This window comes from Heterocephalus glaber, unplaced genomic scaffold (assembly GCF_053883595.1).
Source record: "Heterocephalus glaber isolate CG9 unplaced genomic scaffold, H.glaber_assembly_v1.0 deba00000937, whole genome shotgun sequence".
Taxonomy (NCBI): domain Eukaryota; kingdom Metazoa; phylum Chordata; class Mammalia; order Rodentia; family Bathyergidae; genus Heterocephalus; species Heterocephalus glaber.
Genome location: NW_028258173.1, coordinates 363,193 through 386,273, shown reverse-complemented (window position 1 = coordinate 386,273; position 23,081 = coordinate 363,193). Strand labels below are relative to the sequence as shown.

At 47.9% G+C, this 23,081-nt stretch overlaps 1 protein-coding gene across 3 annotated transcripts in view; it reads left to right on the top strand.

Moving 5' to 3' along the window:
• The window catches only part of Tbcd (tubulin folding cofactor D), a 150,125-nt gene that overhangs the window by 17,215 nt on the left and 109,829 nt on the right, over positions 1-23,081 (top strand). Inside the window, exons 3-8 of one of the 3 annotated variants that reach the window (XM_004861054.4) lie at positions 11,521-11,618; positions 12,680-12,781; positions 13,111-13,212; positions 14,206-14,352; positions 14,865-14,920; positions 20,212-20,344. In XM_004861054.4, coding sequence (XP_004861111.2) covers positions 11,521-11,618; positions 12,680-12,781; positions 13,111-13,212; positions 14,206-14,352; positions 14,865-14,920; positions 20,212-20,344 — 638 coding nt within the window. The remainder of the gene's footprint in view (positions 1-11,520; positions 11,619-12,679; positions 12,782-13,110; positions 13,213-14,205; positions 14,353-14,864; positions 14,921-20,211; positions 20,345-23,081) is intronic. The other 2 variants (XM_013078115.3, XM_021241301.2) reach the window with 2 other exon arrangements.

Genomic DNA, 23,081 nt, shown 5'->3' with positions numbered 1-23,081 from the left:
ATTAGTATTGCAGTGGAAGCAGTGAGCTTAACTATTATAATTTTATCTAGATATCAAGCAATTTGAAATATAAAGTATAGCCAGAGGATTGTTATTTTTTTATTAACCATGGTTGTTTTAGTAGTTGAATCCTTACAGAATGTTGACAGCAGTTACAGTTTTACAGAGAGAACTTGAGATCAAGAGCTACGCATAATGTTTTAGCATGATAATCATGATGACATTATCTAACACACTTAAAATATCCATCTTAGGGTACAGTAGCCTTTGTAGTCAAACATCTCTATTTGATCACAAGACATTAAATGACACAGAAAACTCTCACCTAATTTGTTATCCTTCAATAGGATGTCATCTAAGGAGAATGTACTGGCCTGTAAATGTACCTTGGAAGTTTGTAATGTTTAGCCTCTAAGTTTTAGTGTGTGACATTGTTTGAACATATAACATACACATCACAAAAGTTTTTTTAAAAAAACTAAGCAGGGTGTGGTGACACACACCTGTAATCTCAGGAATCCGGAGGTTGAGGCAGGAGGATTGCCATGAGTTCGAGACCAGCCTGAACTACATTGCAAGACCCTATCTCAAAAAACAAACAAAAAGACTATTATTTGGTGATCTCATGCTGGCTTCACATGTGTCTTTTATCACAAGTAGCTGGAACATAAGAGTAGCTGGAACATAAGAGGCAATTATCTGAGTCTCAAAACAGGTTATCACCATAAACAATCTTGGTTTTATATCTTAGAAGACCTGTACACCTGGAAGGCATGAATACATTTAGTGCACCATGACATTAGCAAAATGAGTGTCACAGCTATATGAAACCTTTTGTTCCTTAAATTAGTTTTGTACCAAGAGCATCTTTTAATAAAACCTTACTGTTTTTTCCACAGAAAATTTAATCTTTGGATGACAACTAATGTAAATATATCACAATATGCTTAGCAATGTTTATTGGGCTGTGTCTCCCATAAGGCTGTGGAAATTATTGGGGTCCCATTAGTGAACAAAGACTGGAACAACACATTTCCAGGCAGCTGCTCCTTTAGTCACCAGGGGGAGTCATGTCCAGCAGTTTTCTTAAGCCTAAGGAGTTCCTATTTAATTATCTTAACAAATTTTTTAGATGACCTGTGAGAACCAGATCATAACAATTAACAAACACATTCTTCTTCTTTTTTTTTTTTTTTTGTACTGGGGATTGAACTCAGGACCTTGCGCATGCGATGCAGGCATTGGAACCACAGAGCTAAATCTCTGGCCCTATTCTTTCTTTTTTTTTCTTTTCTTCTTTTTTGTGGTACCAGGGATCGAACTCAGGACCTTGCACTTGCCAGGCAGGCACAGTACCACTGAGCTAAATCCCCGGCCCTAATACATTATTCTTGGCCAATGAAAGACTCCCAAGTTATTGTTCACAGACACCAATATGCATTGCATTTGTAAAACCAGTCTTGACATAATTTTGATAAACTGGCAACCTGGATGGAAGCATATCTTTAATGACATTTATCTATCTGCCAACTTAAGTCATAGACAAACGTCTTTAAAATCCAAAATGGCAAAAAGAAGAAAAAAAATTGTTGAGCTCAAACAAAATAGCTGTGAGGTAACAGGTTACAGATTTGACAGACCGATGAACAAACATGAATAAGACAACTCATGCAGATGTATTTGGCCACGTTGAATTATAATAACCCTCGTACAGTTTTTAAGTTTATAACTATAAGTAAGATTAGTCAGAACTTTTATAGGTTAATTAACAGAGATCTCTTGTACTAAGAATCAGAAGGAATAAAAGCCTTTTACACCTGTGAAAGCAAAGACAGTTTTTAAGACAGGCTCTAGATTGATGGTTTTGTCCGACAGCCGTAGGCTCCATTTGGAAGAAAGAAGTTCTGTCACATTGTGAGGTGTATACACAGTGAGATGTTTGCCTAAGTTAGTTTGGATGTCTCTGGTACCAGGAAGGCTACTGCAGCCACAGCTCTAAGACACATAGGCCGTCCCTTTGCTGTAAGGTCTAATTCATGACTCAGACACCCTAAGGCTGTTGAGCAGGTCTTTGATCTGTGTAACCTCTCCCAAAGCCGTGTCCCGGCTTTCATCAACATACAGATTGAAACCATGTCCTATTGGTAGGCTCAGTGCTGGGCATTTAGAAATGCTTGTTTAAGTTTCTGGAGTGAAGTTTTGGGACTCAGATTCCTAGGTTAAAATATAAATATCTGCCTTTTGGGCTTCCTTTAAAGCTGATAGAGGGGTCATGCAGTTTTACCATATCTTGCTAGCCAAAGGTGACAAAAGCCTGTAATTCCTAAGGATCCTTTTAGCTGTTTTAGGGTCTCAGGCTGTGGGAAGGAAAGAATTGGTTTAATTCTTTCTTCTCCCAGTTTTTGGGTTTCCTTAGATATGATAAGGCCCAAATAATGTACCTCAAGGCTGCAAAGTTGTGCCTTAGATCTAGAAACCTTATAACCACTGTCTGTTAGAAAATTCAGCAGAGCATGAGTGCCTTGACTTAGAGTACTCTTTTCTTTCTTTTTTAAAAATCTGTTTCCTCTCTAGATTTATTAATCATGTCTTGCACTATGGGCACAATCTCTGATGTTATCTGAGAAATAATTTCTGATTTCATTTTTTCCAGATCCTCTTTTGTTGCCAGTTCAGGGAGTCTAGGTGGTTGAGTATCAGATTGTTCCATCTTGTTTCTCTTTGAGATTGCTGTAGGTGATCTGGAAGTCTGTTTTTGAGGCTTGTTTACGTGTCTTCTTATTTCCACGGGGGCGGGGGGTGGTGCACTACTGGCGCCCACGCAGCTCACCTCCTCTGTCCTGGTGGAATGGCAGCCCAGGAGCCTCCTCCTGGGCGCTGGGATTGGCTCACCTCCTCTGCCCTGGGAGTGGTGGAATGGCGGCCAGGGAGCCTCCTCCTGGGCGCTGGGATTGGCTTACCTCCTCTGCCCTGGGAGTGATGGAATGGCAGCCGGGGAGCCTCCTCCTGGACCCTGGGATTGGCTCACTTCCTCTGCTCTGGGAGCGGTGGAATGGAGGCCAGGGGGCTTCCTTCTGGATGCTGGGATTGGCTCACCTCCTCTGCCCTGGGAGCTGTAGAATGGTGGCCGGCAGGGGGGCCCTCCTCCTGGATGCTAGGATTGGCTCATCTCCTCTGCCCTGGGAGCTGTAGAATGGTGGCCGGGGGGGCCTCCTCCTGGATGCTGGGATTGGCTCACCACCTCTGCCCTGGGAGCGGTGGAATGGAGGCTGGGGGGGTCCTCCTCCTGGATGCTGGGATTGGCTCACCTCCTCTGCCCTGGGAGTGGTGGAATGGAGGCCGGGGGGCTTTCTCCTGGATACTGGGATTGGCTCACCTCCTCTGCCCAGGGAGCAGTGGAATGGCGGCCGGGGAGCCTCCTCCTGGGTGCTGGGATTGGCTCACCTCCTCTGCCCTGGGAGCGGTGGAATTACTCTTTTTTTTTTTTTCAGAACTAGGTTTTTTTTTTTTTGTACTGGGGATCAAACTCAGGTCCTTGTGCTTGCGAAGAAGGCGGCAGAACCACTGAGCTAAATCAGGCCCTGGTTTTTTTTTTTTAATAAATTTTATTTTATCCCATCCCCCCCTCAAGCCCCCTTCCCTCCCTATGTACAAAAGCTGTTTCCATTAGAACACTCTTCTGAGGGGGCACAAAATACTGTCTCATCTACGTATTGTAGGATCATGACCTGGGAACATTTAAAACACGCCAAGTCATGGGAAAGGACTTACTCAAAAAGATGAGGAATGTCTCTTAACCCTTGAGGAAGCACAGTCCACATCAGTTGAGAGGCTTGGTTGTGAGGATTTTTTTTTTGGTACCAGGGATTGAACTCAGGTCCTTCTGCTTGCAAGGCAGGAGGCAGAACCACTGAGCTAAATACCCGGCCCTTGTGAGGATATTTAAAGCCAAAAAGAAACTGGGAATCTGTATGTAAAGGAATATAAAGCATCTTTTAAATCTCAATTCAGAACCAACTAGCATCTTAAAGGATCTGAGCGGGGCAGAATGTACAGGTTAGATACCACGGGGTGGATTGGCACTGCTGCCGCATTTACCTGAGGTCTTGTATCAATCTGTTTCCCATTGGGTGTTTGAACTCTCAAGATTGGAGTGTTGTATGGGCTGTTACAAACTTTAGGTAAACCTTGTGCTCTCGAATAATCTTCTCTTAACTTCAGGCCTCAGAGGGTATTGTCTCTGGTAAGGAAAAATAGTAGCATCTTTGAGATTTATTTTTACCAGAGTGGCTCTTACTGTTCTGTCTTACCTTTAGTTGTCCATATTTCAGGATTTATTTCTGTCTCTTCAAGGGGAAGACAGCGTACCTGACCTGGGTGAATATATATTACAGTATTTAAACAAGGCATAATTAAAAGGAATATGTAAAAAGAAAGCCATATCAGTTACTGCCTAAGGGTTGTGAGAAATAGCGGGTTGCCCCCTCTCCAGCGACTCCTTTCTTTGCGGTGTGATGGCTGACAGAGAATCAGACTTAGGAACTGTTCCTTTTAAGGCCACGATTAAAGCAGCTGCTTCCTTTTAGTCTCTCTTTTCTCCCCTTGGCTTCCTCCAGGTCTTTATTATAAAATATTGATTTTTTTTTTTTAGCACTGGGGATCGAACTCAGGACCTTGTGCTTGCAAGGCAGGTGCTAGAACCACTGAGCTAAGTCCCCGGCCCAGATTATAAAATATTGAGGAGGCAATTTCCACTAAAGTATCAAGTGAGCTTCTGAAGCAAAAGCCATAAAAGCCATCTTTTGTAGCCTGTTTCTAGTAACTGGCTGACTGGGTAATAAACCTGTCTTTTTTTTTTTTTTTTTGGTATCAGGGATCAAACTCGGGTCCTTGCACTTGCAGGGCAGGCGGCAGAACCAGTGAGCTAAATCCCTGGCCCCTAGTCTTTAAGAAGAATATGTCCTTCCATTGAATCAGGAGCCAGGGATGTCTGTTTCATCAAAGCCTCTCATAACTGATCTGAGAAGGCAGAAAGGCTCTCATCTATCTCCTGATAAATAGTTGATAATTTGAAATAACTGAAGAGCTTGGTTTGTGTCTTCCTTAGACCTCCAAGGAAACATATCTGAAAATGTCTTCTATTTTGATCTCCGTTTGATTTGAAGACCAGCAGGGGTGTTGTGTAGGGACTGTTTAGTCTCCATAGGACCCAGCTCTTCTGTAGCTGCTCGTCTTCTGATCTCATAAAATTTAGAAAATACTCATCCCCAAATGTAACAGAGACCTGCCGTGCTGCTTGTCTCTCACCAGAAGTCTGTTTGGTTTAAGAGTAACATTACATCTTTCCCATCTAGTTCATAGGTATGAGTAAGCCCTCAAGACCTCAGTAAACGTATTAGGGTTGCCTGAAAACATTCCTAAGTCTTGTTTGATCTGTCTTAGGTCACTGAGAGGAAAGGACATAATGAATGCAGATAGTCCATATGGCTTATAATTATATTTCAGACACCAGTAGAAAGTATTTCTTACTGTAAAGAAAGTCTGAAATAAGGTAATTCTGACCATTTTCCCTCTTTCTTACAGTGCAGTTCTAGTTGTGAGATAGTATCATAGTCAGTACTTCTCTGCATTCCATTTTGTCTTTAGGGGGTAGGCAGGCCATGCACAGGTGCAGAAAAATATTAATCGGCTCTTTTTCAACAGAAAAATGAGGGTTGAATATTTTCCAGTGCCTAAGAACACATTCCAAAAGAGTAAGAGGTTTTGACATGGAGTATCCCATTTGAAACAAGAGAAAAAATTGGCATCCCTTTTAATTTCCTTTTTAAAAAATTTTTTTTTTTTGGTTTTTTGAGACAGGGTTTCACTGTGTAGTTCAGGCTGGCCTCAAACTCACTGTGTAGCCCAGGCTGGCCTTGAACTCTTGGTGATCCTCCTGCCTCAGCCTCCTGACTGGTGGGATTACAGGTGTGTGCCACCATGCCCAGGTCCCTTTTAATTTCTACTTGATTTATATATCAAGGTGTCCCCAAGGTGACTCAGCTCCAGGGCAAGTGGCTGCCACCTGGAGAGTGACCAGAAGATAGTTAGGGCCGGACTGTGCACCCATTTACTAGCGTGAGCCCTGTCTTCTTTGGGAACTCATGTTTTACTCCAGCAGGGATTACAATTGATTTTAGCTGTAACAGTCATGTTTTAAAAAGGAAGCATTGTTAGCAAACCAATAATGAAGTGATTTAAAGTGTTGTTTTCTAATTCTTTGAGAGTGGGAAAGTGATTAACAGAGAGCAAGTTGGAAATAGTTGGAGTGTTTCTCAGCCTGTAAAAGAGATCACCTCTAGAGATAGGTAAAATGGCTTGGAGTAATGTTGTCCTTGGCCCTAGGGCAGAGAAGCCTCTAAGACAGTCCTATTATCTGCCTGATCACCTAGGCAATCTTCCTAAGCGGCAAGGGAAGCCTACACTTTATTTGAGGTCTAATCTAAAATTTGTCTCTGAAACTCACAGGTTAAACTTACACTCATCATCTAGCAACCTCAATTCACATGTTACAGTAAAGGGCTTTGGTCAGTTTTCTACCTGCACCTGAAAGAGAGAGGCGCACTAAAATCCCTTTTTTACTTGTAGTTGGCATATACAAAGCACAAGTGTAAGTTGCCAGCTGGTTGCTGTTCTTTGTGAAAGGCAAACAGTTGTTGCGAGCTGCCTCAGCCTGACTTCGTGGAGGGAGGGGTGGTCTAACTAGAAGGTGGTTTAGGTAATCAAGGAGTTTTCAGGTTAACTTTCCGTGAGTCGGAAAAAAACTTAGGGTTTTTTTTTTTTTTTTTTTCTAATTTATTAGCAGAGAGAAAGGTCTTGAGTGCAAGGGGATGACAGATAAATGGGGATTTTTCTGCTGTTTACCCAGTTGGCGTGTCAGGACCCAGCTTCCACTGAGGGGTCTTTTGATATCTGTCAGAGAGTAACCCTGGCCATGACCCCTCAGCTGTCCTCAGCTTTTACTCATCCATGCTACCAGAGATCTGTCTCTGCAGAGGAATCTAGCTGCCTATCTGGTCAACATTCAGCCCACAACTTATTAGTGAAAGTATTTTCCTCTCCTACACACAAATGATGAGAACCAGATCTAGGAGGAGAGAGAGAACCAGGAGGTTGGGGATTCTCCCTTAAACTGAGTGTATCTTGGTCCCTTAAATGTGGTGCTTAGGAAATAGCTCCTTCTGGTCTTACCCAGCAGGTGGTTCTTTCCACGGGGCCTCAGGTTCAATCTCCTGAGGAAGACTGTTGCCCAGAACACTAAGCAGGGACATCACTTTCGTGTGTGCTCTTCTGGACTGGCAAAATCCCAGTCTCATCTCACCCAGAGATGGGGTCTGTGTTCCTCATCTAAGATGACTTCCTTGTCTTTGGTGCTAGCAAACACTCATTTTCCACGGGCTGAACTTAAAGGTTCTTAGTTGTTGGATAGGAGGGAAAGGTTCCTTTCTCCCTAATCTTACATGCCTTTAAAAAGGAAAATATAAAATGGCAGGGAAAGATCAGAAAGGAGATCAGCAAAGGGAATCTTTTATTATCATGTTCACGATGAGTTATTGAGACAACTTGGTCATGAGTCGTCACTCTCAGCCCGAAAAGGTGAGAATGGGGAATCTCACAAGCTAAGATTGCCTCCTCACCAGCGGAAGATCAGACCAGAAGGGAAACTGAGGCAGAACAGGCTCAACATTTTCTCTAGAGCATAGAGAAGGATTGAACCAGAACGTCTCAGTAAAACCTGTCCCTCAAGTCTTAAGAACAGCTGCCGGCCTACTGTCTTTATTAACTGGCAGAAAAGGTCCCATGTTTTATTAATACGCATGTATATTTATTAAATATAAACTAGATTTTATGAACCTATTTTACAGAATTTTATATCTAAGTCTACTAGGGGGCGCTGTAACACTGCTTTTTCCCTAGTGCTGTTGTCTAACAGGTCAAAGAATGCTAGTAAATTCAACAACTAAGTCCAAATGCAACATTTACAAAACAAGAATAGAATGTAAAACGTCACTTTCTTTGATGGGACGTATCTTCCATGTTCTCAACTTACTGTTTTTTGGGGGGTTTTTTTGGTACTGGGGATTGAACTTGGGATCTTGTACTTGCGAGGGAGGTGGCAGAACCACTGAGCTAAATCCCTGGCCCTACCATTATTTTAATAAAGGATAATGCATAAAAGAGAAACAAGGCATGAAAAACTCAAGGCATGCACAATTGACAAAAATTCAAGACATAAGACATAAAGATTCAAGACAATTTTGATTTCCTAAGCAAGCCACAGTCCAGAATCTATGAAATAAAAGCAAACTCTTAACCTTCATCCAGTTATCTCAGTGGGAGACCTCCAAATGATATAGAGTACCTGAATCAGGGATGATATATGGATCTCCAAATAATATAAGGGGAATACAGTGGACTTAGGAACTTAATTTGTTTGTGAGGGCTAGTTGTAACTCAGGTTGGTCAATTGACGGTTCAGGTTCCTTTACACAACCTTCAGAGTCTCCTGCATAATTTTAGGCCACACTTTCTTCCTTGCAGATCTCAGTGTCCTTAGAGAGACATTGGCCCAGGATTTGTCAGTTAACCCTACACAGGTAATGTTCCTTTTGGAACTCTTTTTTTTGGGGGGGGGTCTGATCAGTGCTGCTCTGGGCAGCAAAGACGAAAGCCCCCAGATTATCCCACCTTTTATTCAGTACATTGGGAGAAACAAATGTAACAAATGACTTGCAGAGAGTTCAGTACATCTGTGCAAACAAGATGTAACAATCCAAGAACAATGAGGAACTGAGTAGATGTTTGTTCCTCCCAGGATGTTTTCAGCTGGTGTAATCTTGTCCTAGAGAATCACAGCATCACCGGATCATTGAGGTCTCAGTTGTGACCGGAGGCCAAAATGGAATTATGTCTCGAAATTCCATAGCTGGGCTGTAGGCAGGAGAACTCCCTTCTGGAACTCTTTAAGGGTTAAATCTATGTCTGAGACCATCTGGAAGCACGGGTGGCAGGCGTTTGGGTCATAACGCAAGACTTTGGTCATAAATTAAAACCAGAATTCCTGTCGTAACCTAAGTTGTTTGTATGGCAGGCCGGTCGTAACTCGAGGATCCACTGTACTATAACTCCCAACCTGCTTGATGTCTGATACACCAAGCTTGTCTTCTCAAAAATGGAAGAATGAGTTCTAGGAACAACAGAGGTTAAGAGAAGGAAATATTTATTGAGAGAATGGTTCTGCCTAAGAGAGACAGAACGGGGCCCGGAAAGTGGGTTATTCATGGACCCCACTTCTCAAGGGCGTTTTATAGGGCAAAATCACAAGGTGAGGTGGGTATAAGGTGGGACAAAACTATAGATAGCTAATAAGATTACAAGTATAGTTGCTTAGGTAGTATCAATCCAGTGGAGGGCCGGGGATTTAGCTCAGTGCACCGAGCCTGCCTCGAAAGTGCAAGGTCCTGAGTTCCATTCCTGGTACAAAAAAAAAAAAAAATGAGTGGAAAATCACAACGTGTGTATAAGGTGGGACAAAACTATAGACAGCTAATAAGATTACAAATGTAGTTGCTTAGGTAACCTTGATCCAATGGAAAATCACAAGGTGGGTATAAGGTGGGATAAAGAAAGTAAAAATGAGAAAAAGTCTTTAATATTTTTCTGTGTATTTGCCATTTACAGCTTTGTTCTAGAGATTACAGTTTCCTACTTGCTTGAAGAATTTAATATTCTGGTGTAGAAATTTTTTCAGCTTTTGACCATTTTTTTTTCACCTTTGGTTTTCAAAGGCAGGTTGCCAGATATGGAATTCTAGGTTGTAATTTTTTCAGATATTCTTTTTTTGTTTGTTTGTTTTGGTACCAGGGATCGAACTCGGGTCCTTGCACTTGCACAGTAGATGGCGAAACCACTGAGCTAAATCCCTGGCCCCTGTAATTTTTTCTTTCAGAATTTTAAAGGATGTTGGGCAGTGTATTGTCTTTTGGCTTGTATTGTTTCTGATAAAGTTTGTGTTTTTTGTTTTTTGTTTTTGGTACTGAGCTAAATCCCCGGCCCTGTTTGTGTTTATTTTTATCTTTGTTTCTGTCTATATATAGTACAGTATTATTGTATATATAATACAGTATGTACTTATTTTCCCTTTGGCTGCTTTTAGAATTTTTCTTTTATTGATGATTTTCACCAATTGATTATGGTATTTCATGGTGTGGTTTTCTTTTCAATTATCTTTCTTGGAGTTTGTTAAACCTTTTGGATTAATGGAATTTAGAAGTTTATTGGTGGGCTAGGGATTGTTGGTGCACGCTTATAATCCCAGCTATTTAGGAGGCTGAGGCAGGAGGATCTCAAGTTCAAGGCCAGCCTGGGGAACTAGTGAAACTGTCCAAACAAGAAGAAACAAAAAGTTTTGGCTGTTACTTTCTCCGTAATTTCTCTGCCTTTGCCTTATTAATCTTCTGGGATTCTGGTTATGTGGATATTACTACACATTGTTGAGGTTCTTTTGTCTTTTTTTCTCCTTTGTGTTGAAATGTTTTCAAGTTTGCTGATCTTTTCTTCCCCAGGGTCCAATCTGCTGTTAATCCCCTTTATTTAAACTTCCACTTTAGAACTAGATTTTCCCCAGTTCCTGAGGTTCCTTTTTATTTTCCCTTGTGGTGCTGAGGATTTAATGCAGAGTTTCACACATGCTAAGTAGTGCTGTACTGCTGAGCTACATCCCCAGCACTCTGCTTTTTTTCTTCTTAATATTTTCTGTCTCTTGCCTCATATTTTTCATGTTTTCTTCATTACTCTTGAGCATATTTGTGGTGTTTATTCTTCTCCTCCTGGGGGCACTCAGCCAGGCCTCCAGGACCTCCCTGATGACCTGCAGAGCTCGTGGCCCGTGTGGCTTCCTCGATGGACCCTCACCCTGCAGGCTTCAGCTGACCTTGCCCCTGGACACCATCTGTTTCCTGTCGGCATTGCTGTGCTCTGCGTCTCCAGTCCCGGCTTCCCTGCAGACAATGGGGACAGCGCTAGGGTCTGGTTGGTTGTCTTGATTCAGGGAGTACATGTGTACTGCCTGTTTTCCTGTGTCTGAAAATCAAAGCTGTGTGTATTTTGTTTGGTTTTTTAACCATTGATGAAGTATAGGGCAAATTCTAGGTCAGTTACTTATTTATGACTGAAAGCAGAAATCCTCTTTCTTTTCTTGCAGTGTTTTTACATTGGTAAATCATAGCAGCAGTGGCAGATGTCTTCTGTAAAGTGTGGTCTCAAATAGAGATTAGAGATATTTTTTTCTACATTTGAGAGTGTGAGTGAGTGTATAATGACATGAATGAGATGAACATACCTTTCTCCTTTGCTGTGTTGATACTTGGTTATATAGGCTTCAGGTATTGAACCATTCTCATGTTCTACATGAACTCTTATTTTGGTATTTTGTTTTAGTGTCATATTAATGTTTAATGTTTGATATCTGTTGTTCCCTAGAGTGGATGATGACCTCATTGTTGGACATAGTGCAAGACAAGACCTCGCCGGGCACCCTCGTACATCTGGCTTTTAAATTTCTGTACATCATCACCAAGGTAATATTTGTGTGGCGCTGTAGATGCTTTTGTAATGTACTCAGTCCAGAAGCTGCTTCTCAGGAAACATGGCTCCTAGACGTGACTTAGAGTTTTCATGCTCTCTTTTCTTTTTTTTTTTTTTGGTACTGGGGATTGAACTTGGTTCCTTGCGCTTGAGCAGCAGGCGGTGAAACCACTGAGCTAAATCTCTGGCTCCATGCTCTCTTTTCTTTAACCATATGTTGGGGACTCAGATCTTAGCAATTGAGGGGGTCATTTGGTAGAAATGTAGTCTCTTAGAAAAAGCAGATCTTGGTGGAATGGAGTGGTTCTTGACTTTCCTGTGTGGATGGGTTTTCTGGGGCAGCTGTCCACTGATGTCCTGAGGAAGCTGGGCAGCGTGCCGATGTCTTGCTTTCCCTGCAGGCCCCTGGCGTTGGCTGGTGTTGGCCCACACTGGTGTCCCTACTCTGACTGTGGGAGGGACTCGGCCGCCTCCTTATGCAGCTGCACAGCACTCCTGCTGTGCCGCAGGGACAGGCCCTGGTTGGCGAGAGAACACTGCGGACACTTTACAGAGTGCTGATGAATCTGGGGCGTACTCATAAATGTCAGAGGGCAGTCATATGAGCAGGGCAGAGGCACCAGCTTTAGTTTGTAATGTATCTGAATTTCTCCCATCCAAGTACTAACCAGGACAAACCTTGCTTAGCTTCCAAGATCAGATGAGATTGGGCGCATTCAGTGTGCTTTGGCTGTAAACCTGTCTGTATTTCTGATGAGCCACTTGTAAGGTTGGGTAGCCAAATAGGGACAAAACATATTAACAGATGAAATTATTTGGGAAGTAAAGGTTGCCTTCTTGTGGCTCCTTTGGACTCACTGGAAAATGACACATTCATGCCAATCACTGGAGCAGAGATGGTGGCTTTTGATGAGAAAGGGAAAAGATAGCTTTGCTGGCTGAGAATTTAGCTCAGTGGTTCTGCTGCCTGCCTCAAAAGTGCAAGGTCCCGATTTCGATGCTGCTTTCTGTATTTTCTAACTATGTAGTGATTCAGTGTCTTTTTATTTGGTAGGTTCGAGGACATAAAATATTTCTTCGTTTATTTCCTCATGAAGTAGCTGATGTACACCCTGTGTTAGCTATGATCTCAGACCAGAACCCCACAGACCCTGAGGTGAGCCCCAGCCCTGCTGGCTTCACTCCTTGCTGGCAGCTCCATCTCCCCTTTCCTTCAGTTTCATCTCACCTTCCCCTTTAGTTTCTACACATGTTGCTTTAAATTATTCTCCTTTAAAATATGCCCTTTAACTTGAAATGTGCCTGTGCCAGGTCCCCAGGACCATCCACTGTGATTCCCTGGGAAGGACCCACATGACAGCACAGTCGTTCTGCGGGCTGTGGTGTGTGACACTCAGCAAGGGCAGAGTTGATGCTCACCTGGCTGGATCACACAGGCATTTGTTCCCCAGATGGTCTTGAGAATTAGTGCCCATGTTTTCCCAGGGCAGCTCATGTAGGCACCTGGCCTGGCTGGTAAAGACTGCAGACTCTGGAAGGAAGGCAGGCGCTCGGCTCACACCACACGGGACATCAGCAGGCTGCCCAGTGAGTCACTCTCAGGAGCCAGGACGTGAAGCAGCCTGCTGAGTCCAAGCTCTTGGACGCCAGTGGCCTACCTGTGGGTCCTGCTGCACAACATGCATGCGGAAGAGCACAGCTGTTGGCTATGTGACTCATGCTTTTCCTGTCATGACTGTTCTGAACACAGTGGACAACTCCCGGGCCTTTCCCTGCTCTCCTCTGTGCTGGGCACCCTTTGTTCCTTACTCTTCTGGGGCCCCCAGTGGACTTTTGCTTTATTGGTTACTGAAAATAAGGTCATTCTTTTCTTTTGGTACCGGGGATCGAACTCGGGTCCTTGGCGCTTGCGTAGCAGGCGGTGAAACCACTGAGCTAAATCCCCGGCCCCCATTCTTTTCTTTTTGTGCCGCTAGGGATTGAACCCAGAGCCTTGCACATCCTAGGCAAGTGCTTTACGACGGAGCTACACCTCCTGCCCCTAAGGGCACTCCTTTTCTTTTTTATTCTGAAGTTTTCTCTTTTTCATTTTTTTTTTTTTAATGGCCACTGGGGATTGAACCCAGGGTACTCTTAAGTTACATTCCCTAGATATTTTTTTTTTCTCTTTTCTTTTTTTTTGAGTCAGGGTCTTGCTGAGTTGCTCAGGGCTGCCCTCAGACTTATAATCCTCCTGCCTCAGCCTTCTGAGGAGCTGGGATCCCAGGCATGCACCATCATGTTGGGCTGGTTTTCCCTTTTTCAGAAGACTAATTTGCACATTGAAAGGTGTCAGTGAAGAAAGCCGCTATGCTGATGTGGTTTTCCTGTGTACACTTAGATATTTCTTTATTTGCTGAGACCGGGGTGGATGTGCATGGTGGGGATGCAGGAGGGGTGTGGGGCGGGGCTGGCAGAATTCTGCCTCCCTGGTTCTGAGCTGGATAGCACTGTGGGCACCGGGTGGGCTGGGGAGGACGGTGGGCTGTCTGGGAGTGTGGTGGTCAGTTCTCTCCTTCCTTCTGTGTCTTGGCTTCTCAGACGTGGGAGACCCGCTACATGCTGTTGCTGTGGCTCTCTGTGACCTGCCTGATCCCTTTCGATCTTTCACGCTTCGATGGGAACAGGGGTGCCCAGCCTGGGCAGGCCCAGATGCCTGTCATGGACCGTGTTCTGCAGATAGCAGAGGTGGGTGTGGCCACGGTCTGACCAGCTGCTGGCTGTGTCCTCTTTAAGTTAATGCTGTCCTGAAGTCAGAGTTTAATTAGGTAAACTTGTGGAGGGCGGGGGATTTAGCTCAGTGGTTCTGCTGCCTGCCTTGCAAGCGCAAGGACCTGAGTCCAATCCCCGGTACCAAAAAAAGAAAAGAAAACAAAACAGAACTTGTGGTATTTATCAGTTTCTTTAACTGCTAGTATTGTTTAGTGAGGTAAAATTCCACCTAAACTTTTTTTGAAATTGTGATAGTGTGAAATTGTGACATCAGGCTTACGTTAGCAAACATTTCTTTATAGATAATGCAAGTTCTCTGTTAAACATTAGAAAGTATGAGCTGTATGGGAAATTCAGGGGTAACAGTAAGAAATTAAGGGATTGTTTTGTATTTGACTTTTAATGTTGTGTAAATAGTACACAGTCATTATAGGAAACCTAGAAAATAAAGATAAGAATGGTGATTGAAACCTGTCAAATTCTCGCAGTCCTATTTGCTGGTCAGCGACAAAGCTCGAGACGCGGCTGCTGTCCTGGTGTCCAAGTAAGTCCTGGGGGCCTGGGATGTGTTGGTGACGAGTGACTGGAGCGGGGGCCTGGGAGGTGGCGCTGCTCCTTGGGGCTGCTTGTAAACCTCCCGCCTTAGGTACTTATTTCTAGGATTTCAGATTTCAGGTGTGGCGCCATGCCTGGTATGACACATGATTTTAATATGTATTTGGCATTTTTTTCTCCAGCTATGTTGGTGACTGTTGAAAGTTGGTCATAAAACCTCATGATGGTTCTGATTGAGAAAACAGACTGCGCCTCCCTCACTTCGGGTTGTGGACTGAGCCACATCTCCCGGTCCCCTATGTGTCAGCATGTAAAGCGGTGGCTTCTTCCCGTGTCACCCCATGTGCTGTGTGCTGCTCCGTTGTGTCCCTGTGCAGAGCAGAGGCTCTCGCTGTGTGGGGAGTGGAGCTGGCTAAGGGGTCCTTGGAGCACCTGCTGGAACAGGGCCCAGGTGGGCAGCTGAGCACCGGGGCCTGGGGTGGAGGTTGGATCCCTGGTCCTGGCTGTCCAGGCCCCTCCTGCAGGGAGGAGGAATCCTGCATCTCTGAGAGGAGAATCCTACATGACTGCTCCTGGCTCGACCAGGGCTCAGGTGACGATAGGCTTCTCTGTAAGTGGGAGCGCCTGTGCACTTGTGTCCAGGGCTGAATCTTGTCTGTGGCGAGCACTGCACCCTCCACCAGATGGGGTGGGGCGGGGTGGGGCTGCCGACTTGCCGACTTTCCGACTTTCCGTGCTTGCAGCCCTGTCTGCACTTTAAACCAATGTGACTGCCACAGTGGAGTGAGAGTCCCAGGGGCTTGGGACATAATTCCTGCAAAGACTGAACAAGAACAAGTCAAGCCTTCTTTTCCGTATTTACCAGTGGTGTGACCTTGCAGATGTTTGTGAACTTTGTTAAGTGAAAAACTGTATCTTTTTTTTTTTTTGTAGTGGAAATTGAACCCATCTTGAGCTGTGTCCCAGAACCTTATTTGAGATTTGGAAACAGGGTCTTGCCAAGGCTCTAAGTTGCCCAGGCTGGCTGGAACTAGGGATCCTCCTGCCTCAGCTTCCCAGAGTGCTGGGAGTATGGGCATGCACTACCGTGCCTGGTTTGTTTTTATTGTTATTATTAGGGCCCACAGTCATGAGTGTGGTAGATGCGTGATGACCTTGACTCTGGAGTGTGTTGACTGGAAGGCCCGACCCATGCGTGTATTCATTCTGGCATCTAAGGGCAGAGCACCGCTAGGAACACCAGGTGGGGTGGTGGGGGTGGAGCTCTAGTGCCACCTGGTGCTGAGCCGGCAGGTGTTTCTGTGGTGGAGCTGGTCTCAGCCTGGGACCAGGAGGGCTCCTGCTGGCCATGGACAGTGTGTGTAGCTTGGCCATGTGAGTTCCCATGCATTAGAGTGGGCTGATGCGGTCGTGGGGAGGAGCCTCGGAGGTGCATGGTGAACCCACTGCCCTGGCTTTGGATCCACCTGTTCTTCAAATTTGTCTTCAGGTGGGGTTTGAGGAGTGGGCCCGGTCCCCGTGCAGGGCATTTCCTGTGCCTCACGCAAGTGCTGCTGGTCTCCCCGCTCCTGGATCTCTGCTGCTCTTCCTTCTGCTGCCCTGACCTCCTCCTTTGTTAGTTGAGCTTTAACCCTGGCTGCTTCCTCTGACTTGATAGTGTGATAGGGATGCTTAGAAAGGAGTGTGGTCTTGTAGGTATCCTACGGTAGATAAATATGCTTCTCTCTCTCTCTTTCTTTTTTTCTTTCTCCCTGTGTATTTAGACAGGATCTCACTGTGTGGCCCAGGCTGGCCTTGAACTCATGGGAATCTTTCCTGCCTCAGCCTCCTGAGTGCTGGGATTACAGGTGTGCATCACTGTGCCTGACAGCTCCTCTATTCTTGTTGTAAAGTTATGAAAAGCTTGCAGGGTGCTGTGGTGCTGCTGTAGTCAAGTGCACTGGCTGAACCCAGGAGTTCAGGTCAGCAGCAGAGCAAGTCTGCATCTCGGGGAAGAGGAGCAGCAGAGAAGCAAGGTACACTCCATGTAGAAGAGATGGAGTGGGTAAAACTAGGAGAAAACGTAATATGTGTGATCCTAACACATGTGCTGTGGGTTTCCTCTTTCTGTGCTGTTTCGCACATCAACTGCATGTGCGTGTGTGGTCTTAGAAGAGGCCCTCAAGTGGCTGCTGAGTGGCCCGTGCGTCCTGTGTGTCGTATGGTGCATGGCCGCGTGTCCTCTTCTGTCTGTGAGCGTGTGTGCGGCTGGCTTGGGGGAAGCCGTTCTGAGCTCTGGGCTGTCTCTAGCAGACCTTCCCTTCAAGACAGGCGTCTTGGGGCGCAGGCCTGACCTCTGCTTGGCAGTGACGTTGGTGCCATCCTCAGCCCCGGCAGGCTCCCTGAGGCCTGGGAGGAGGCCCCACCCCACTGGGCGGAGAGTGTCTGGTTTGTTTCGGGTCTCGTTGAGTCTCGGTGCTGTTTCTGCACATCTCCTGTTTTGGGGATCGTGTGCCCCTGTGCTGCGACTCCTGGTCCAGGGCCTGGAGCCATCTCTTCCCACAGCATGATGTTCCCAGGCCGTTACTGGCATTTTACTCCAGGTTTGGACTAAAAGTTTTAAGTCAAATCAGTCATTTTTATTTTATTAATTTGTTTATTTTTAAGCCCCAAAGTTATCATTGTGAAGAAACTTAACAAGTAGTCACTTTTCTCACCCTGTGCTTTAGTGTTTTAACAGAATAGTTCCATTTGGAATTTCCTTTGGTATAGGATACAGTGTCTCGCTGTGTAGCTCAGGCTGGCCTCGAACTCATACTGATCCTCCTGCCTCAGCCTTCTGGAGTGCTGGGATTACAGGCTGCGCCACTATGCCTGTCTCTGGCATGATTTTGTGAACATTTTGCTTTTCTATCAATTTGCCTTACTCCCTGGACATGGCTCATGATGCTGGTTGGACCTGTGCAGCCAGTGCTGTGCTAAGTAGGGGCCCTGACCACAGCACAGGGGCAGTGGTAACGTCTGCTGGGGAAGTATTTCTGGAATCGAGCGCCCCGGGTCCCTCTGAGAGGCTGTCCCTTCAGGCTCTCCTGTCATCTCAGGGTCGTTCCTTGTCATGTGTAGGCTCATATTCACAACAGCAGGTGGAGCTGTGAATGTGGATCCCTGTTCACTGTGGGTGTGGCTGAGCAGGACACAGCCTAGGTGTCACGGAACCCTTGTGTGGATGGTCCTGTCTGTGTGCATCTTTCAGAATGTGTCCACTTTGCTTATTTGTATTTTTGGACCTTCTGCTGTTCCTTTTTTTAAATAAGAAAAATGCCAATAACCTGCTTGCTGCAGAGCAGCCTGAGGTTCCCATCCCACTTGGAAATGTCCTTTGTGTGATTTTACTTAGGACCAGAGTTCAGTCAGATAAGAGCACGTGGCCTCTTCAGGGGGTAGGCTGGGTGCAGGGGACGAGGTGCCTGGGGCACAGGTTCAGGGGCATCATGGGTACACAGGTGAGGGTGGTGTGAAAGAGGAGGCTGAGAGGGGTGATGGGTACAGGGCGAGGCTGGTTGCGTGGGTGAGGCTGGAGGCGAGCAGGAAGGAGTGAGTGGAGGGGAGGTGGTTGTGAGGGTGAGGCTGGGTGCAGGGGGTGCCCACCCGGAGCTGCACCCTGAGGGCTTTCCAGAGGGAGTGGAGGGTAGGGGAGGTGCAGGGGTGCATGTGGCTGACTTGCTGCTGAGAGGGGCCTGGGTCTGGGTCTCGGATCAGGCTCTGGCATGGAGCCCCTCTCTGGCCTCCTTCAGGGTGGTCCCTGTGGAGAGTGCCCATGTGTCCATCTTGGGGACCGGGTCAGGCAGGTGTGAACCGCAGTCTGAGCGCCTCTGGCTGCTTACACGGGTTATGCCGTGGGAATGGAAGTGGTGTGTAGAGTTCCATTCCTCACCCTGGGGTGCACATGGTGAAGCCCCTGGCCCTTTTTAGGTCCACTGAGGGGCTTCCCCAGGGAGGGCATGGGAGGTAGAAGTTCACCTCTCAGCTGGCTGTCAGAGGTATCCAGGTGTGGGAGTAACCGTGGGGAGCAGGGAAGACAGCGTTAGAGCCTGTGTGTGCTTTTGTGACTTAGCAGGAGATGGGGGGCTCTCCTAAAGCATGGTGGCAGCTCTCCACGACTTTGCATGTGTGGGAAGGGCAGTGCACAGGAGCCTCAGCAGGCCTCGGCCTGGGGTGCTGCAGGGGACACCGCTGCACGGGAGCTGCTCAGGGTCAGCCGGACCCCTGTGCCCTGAGTGGATGTGAGGACCAGCCAGGCCCCACAGGAGTTTGGATGAGATGTTTGGAAATGGGGGTGCTGAGTACCCACTGTGCCCTTCAGGGTGGGGCACAGGGGACGAGGGGTGCTTTCTGCTCTGTGGATTCTGCCTGGCAGTGTCTGTTCCTAATGTTCTGGCAGGTGCAGCCCAGCAGGGCACCCACCAGCCAGTGTGTGCCCGCTTTTGACCTGAGCGTCAGGTCGTGTGGTTGAACGTGGTGCCCTGAGAGTTGGTCACCCCGAGTGTGGAGCTGGTCTGCCGAAGCCAGCTGGTGGGTGGCATGACGAAGGATGGCCCAGGGACGGGGAGAGGCTGTGGCCTGGCAGCTGCAGTGTTGACCGTCTCCTTGCTCAGCCCACCTGTCGCAGGCCCCTCGGACAGTCCCTGTGCCTCTCTGGGAGGAGCCCTTCCCTCTACCTGCTTGCCCGCTGATCCTTCCTGATGTCTCTCCTGTTGGTGGTTTGCCCTTTCTCTGGGTGAAGCGCTGGGAGGGCACGGCCAGCTCCAGTCACTCAGCCTGAAAGCTGGCCATGCCCGCTCTGGCTGAGGGCTGGGATGTGCTCTCTGCACCCCCTCAGCTGCTGTGAGCGTAAGGAAACAGTGCTGTGTGGTGGCTGGGGGGTGAACAATGGTGGTGAGGGACGACTTGGAGCTGAAGGTGGATGCTGGGCCAGCTGCTGGGGACGTGCGTCCTGAGGCTAAGGATGCAGGGGAGGAGGAAGAGTTGAGAGGCAGATGGGTGCCAGCTGGTGGGAACAGGCAGAGGGACCAGTGGTCTGTGACCAGTGGGCGCACCAGGGAGGAGGGGACCCGGGACCTGAGATCCTGGTGGGGCCCTGAGCAAGCAGGAGCCACCGAAGGGTGCTGTGTGTGCGTACAGCCTACGTGAGGACAATGCACGACGGGGAGGATGTCCGAGCACCTGGGCTGGGCTGGTGGGCAGTGGGCGTTGGAGCCTTGCTGAGCCTTTGCTGTGTCTGTGTTCCTGCCCCTCCCACAGGTTTATCACACGCCCTGATGTCAAGGAGAGGAAGATGGCCAGCTTCTTGGACTGGAGCCTTAGCACCTTGGCCCGCTCTTCCTTCCACTCCATCAACGGGGTCATTGCCATGGACGGGACACTACAAGCCCTGGTGAGCACCATGGGGACAGCACTGGGAGCGTGGGGCAGCAGGCAGCAGTGCTTCCTGGGCCACGGACACTGACTGCCTGTGTGTTGGAGTCGCGCAGTAGTGGGATTTGTTGACCCCGGGACACAGTTCCTTTTTCACTGCTGTGGCCCTGCCTTGGTGAGTGCCCTGGCACAGGACGCTGCAGTGTCCTGCGTTGCCACCAGAGGGCGGTGGTGCCCGTGGAGTGGCAGCAGGCCCTTGGGGCAGGTTTCCCTCTGGTTCTGTCACAAAGCATGCTCTTTGGGGCCAGCCCTAATAAGATAAGGCACGAGGCCCGAACTCCGATGTTGTTCAGATGTGTGGGTTCCGTGTTTCTAATGTGCGTGTTAAATGCAGAGCCTGGCACCCTCAGAGCTGCCCATGTCCTCTCCCATCTGTGCCAGTCTGCCTTGCTCGTCTTTTGCACTTTAGTGCCAATGAGGAGGAAAGGTTGAGTGAGGTTCCCTGAGGAGGGCAGGCCTGGGTGGCCGAGGCCAGGAAGCTGTGGATCAGCATTCTCGGGAGTCATGAGCCGCCCTCCATGGCCTCGGGCTGGCAGGCAGCCTCTACTCCCTACTTCGGTTGTGGTGACTTGTTCAGAGCAGCGCTCGTCTCTTCAGGAGCAGGGCCCTGCGGTGTGTGTCTGAAGGAGGCGCCTGTGGGTCTCCCTGTCTTTCTGTCTTCTGCCTTGCTGCGGGGCTGAGTGTGGGGGGCTGCGCCGCACCGTGTGGTTGCACTCGCTGCATTCACGGCAGCCCTGCTGGGCACCTGGCATGCCATCTGAGGGCTGGCCCTCGAAGCATGTCAGGAAGCACTCCTGGCCCTTCTGCCACCCGCATTGAACAGCTGTTGTGCAGGCCAGCCCCGAGGGGTGGTCCTTCTGCCACAGGTGTGTCCCCAAGGTTACAGCCTCCCACTACCTGTGCCAGAGCACATATGGCCCTCCTTGCCCACCTCACAGCCCTGCTCTGTGCTCGGTGTCTGGATTGGCCTGGACTTTTTTTTTTGGTACCGGGAATGGAACTCGGGACCTTGTGCTTTCAAGGCAGGCAGCAGAACCACTGAGCTACATCCCCAGCCCATGGCCTGGACTTTTGAAGTAGATAGAATCACACGGTATGTGGCCTTTTGCATCTGGCTTCTTGCACTGAGCCCTCTACCTTAAGGTCCGTCCACCGTATATTGTGTGAGGGCTTGATTCCTTTTTTTTTTTTTTTTTTTTTAGTGATACTGGGGATTGAACCTAGGGCCTTTATTTTGAGCTACCTCCCCAGCCCTTTTATTTAAAAGGGTATCTCTTAAGTTGCGTAGACTTGGCTCAAACTTGCAGTCCTCCTGCCTCAGCTTCCTAGTGTTGGGATTATAGGCCTGAACCACCATAACCTGACACGTCATTTTTTTTTATGGCCAAGTAATACTCCATTGAGTAGCTGCTCTTGGCTTTTGTGAGTAATGCTGCGGTGAACTTCCATACAGAAGTTCTTGTTTGAACTTAGGCCTCCATTCCCGTGTGTGTGTAACTACGTAGCTATATGTGCACACACATTTTGTGGTACTGGAGATGGAACCCAGGACTTTGCAGCAAACCAGGCAAGCGCTCTACCACTGAGCTACATCTTACCCCCTACAAGAGGTTTTTCTTTCTTTAGCTTAAAAATATTTTGTTTGTGAGGTTTTAAAAGAAGTTGTGGCTGCGCATCTGTTGCATTGATGAAATATAGGGTTCCCGCTTGTGCCAGGCAGTTTTCGGGTTTGCAGGTACAGGTGCCCTGGGAGCCCCTTTTCCAGCTCTGTGTGGGGCGGCGCCTGGGGAGGATGTGATTATGGCTCACAGTTTAATGGCCCGAGCAGAGGTCAGTGCAGGTGGGTCGAACCCAACGGGTCCTGGAGACCCACATGTCGTGGGTCCGTGATCCTGGGGTGTCGTGTATTCGTGATGTTGGTCATTCTGGTAGACATTGGGATGAGACAGTTAAATTGAAGGTTGGGTTCTTAGGTTTTTGGCCTGAAATCTGCTGAAAGCCTGAGGTCTGGAGTGAAAATGGAAGGTATGACAAAATGTGGCCCAGCTGTTGCTCCACAGCGGCTCTGCCAGCCCTGCCCATTGTGTGGGTGCTGCCTGGGTGAGGGGCTGACCTCAGGCGAGGTGAGTTGCCACCTCCACCCAGGCAGCCACCTGCCTTCCAAAGGGCCTCCTGGCATCCCCCAGCAGCTCTCTCAGCCTCACCCGGGAGTTGCCTCCACATTCTGCTCTGCCTGCCCCATGGCCACACAGAGGTTGGGGGCCAGCAGGGTCAGAACGTTGCCTCAACCACAGGCCCAGAGCCAATGTGACTGCCCAGGGACCTGCAGGGAGGCGTAGCTCGTGGGGCCCCTGCCCGGGCTGGGGGCAAGATAGGTGGGTGTCCTTGCTGTGCCAGCTGCCTCCCAGGGTGCAGCAGTGCCTGCTGCCAGCGTCCCCAACTCATCCTCTTGGGTCACTGGCCTTCTCAGTAGTGTTATGGGGCTGTGCCCACAGCTGCTTTCCTTTTTTGTGAGCAGTGTGGTGCTTGTTTGTTGGTTCCTAGGCTTCCCGTTTCTCCCTCCCAGGCGGGGGCCTAGATTGTGCTTGAACGTGGAGGACAGGCAGGCTTGCTGCCCTGACCCTGCCAGCTGTGCGCATGGGTTGGGATCCCTCTCAGTGGAGTTAAGTTGGCAGGCATGGGGAGGTGCTGTTTAT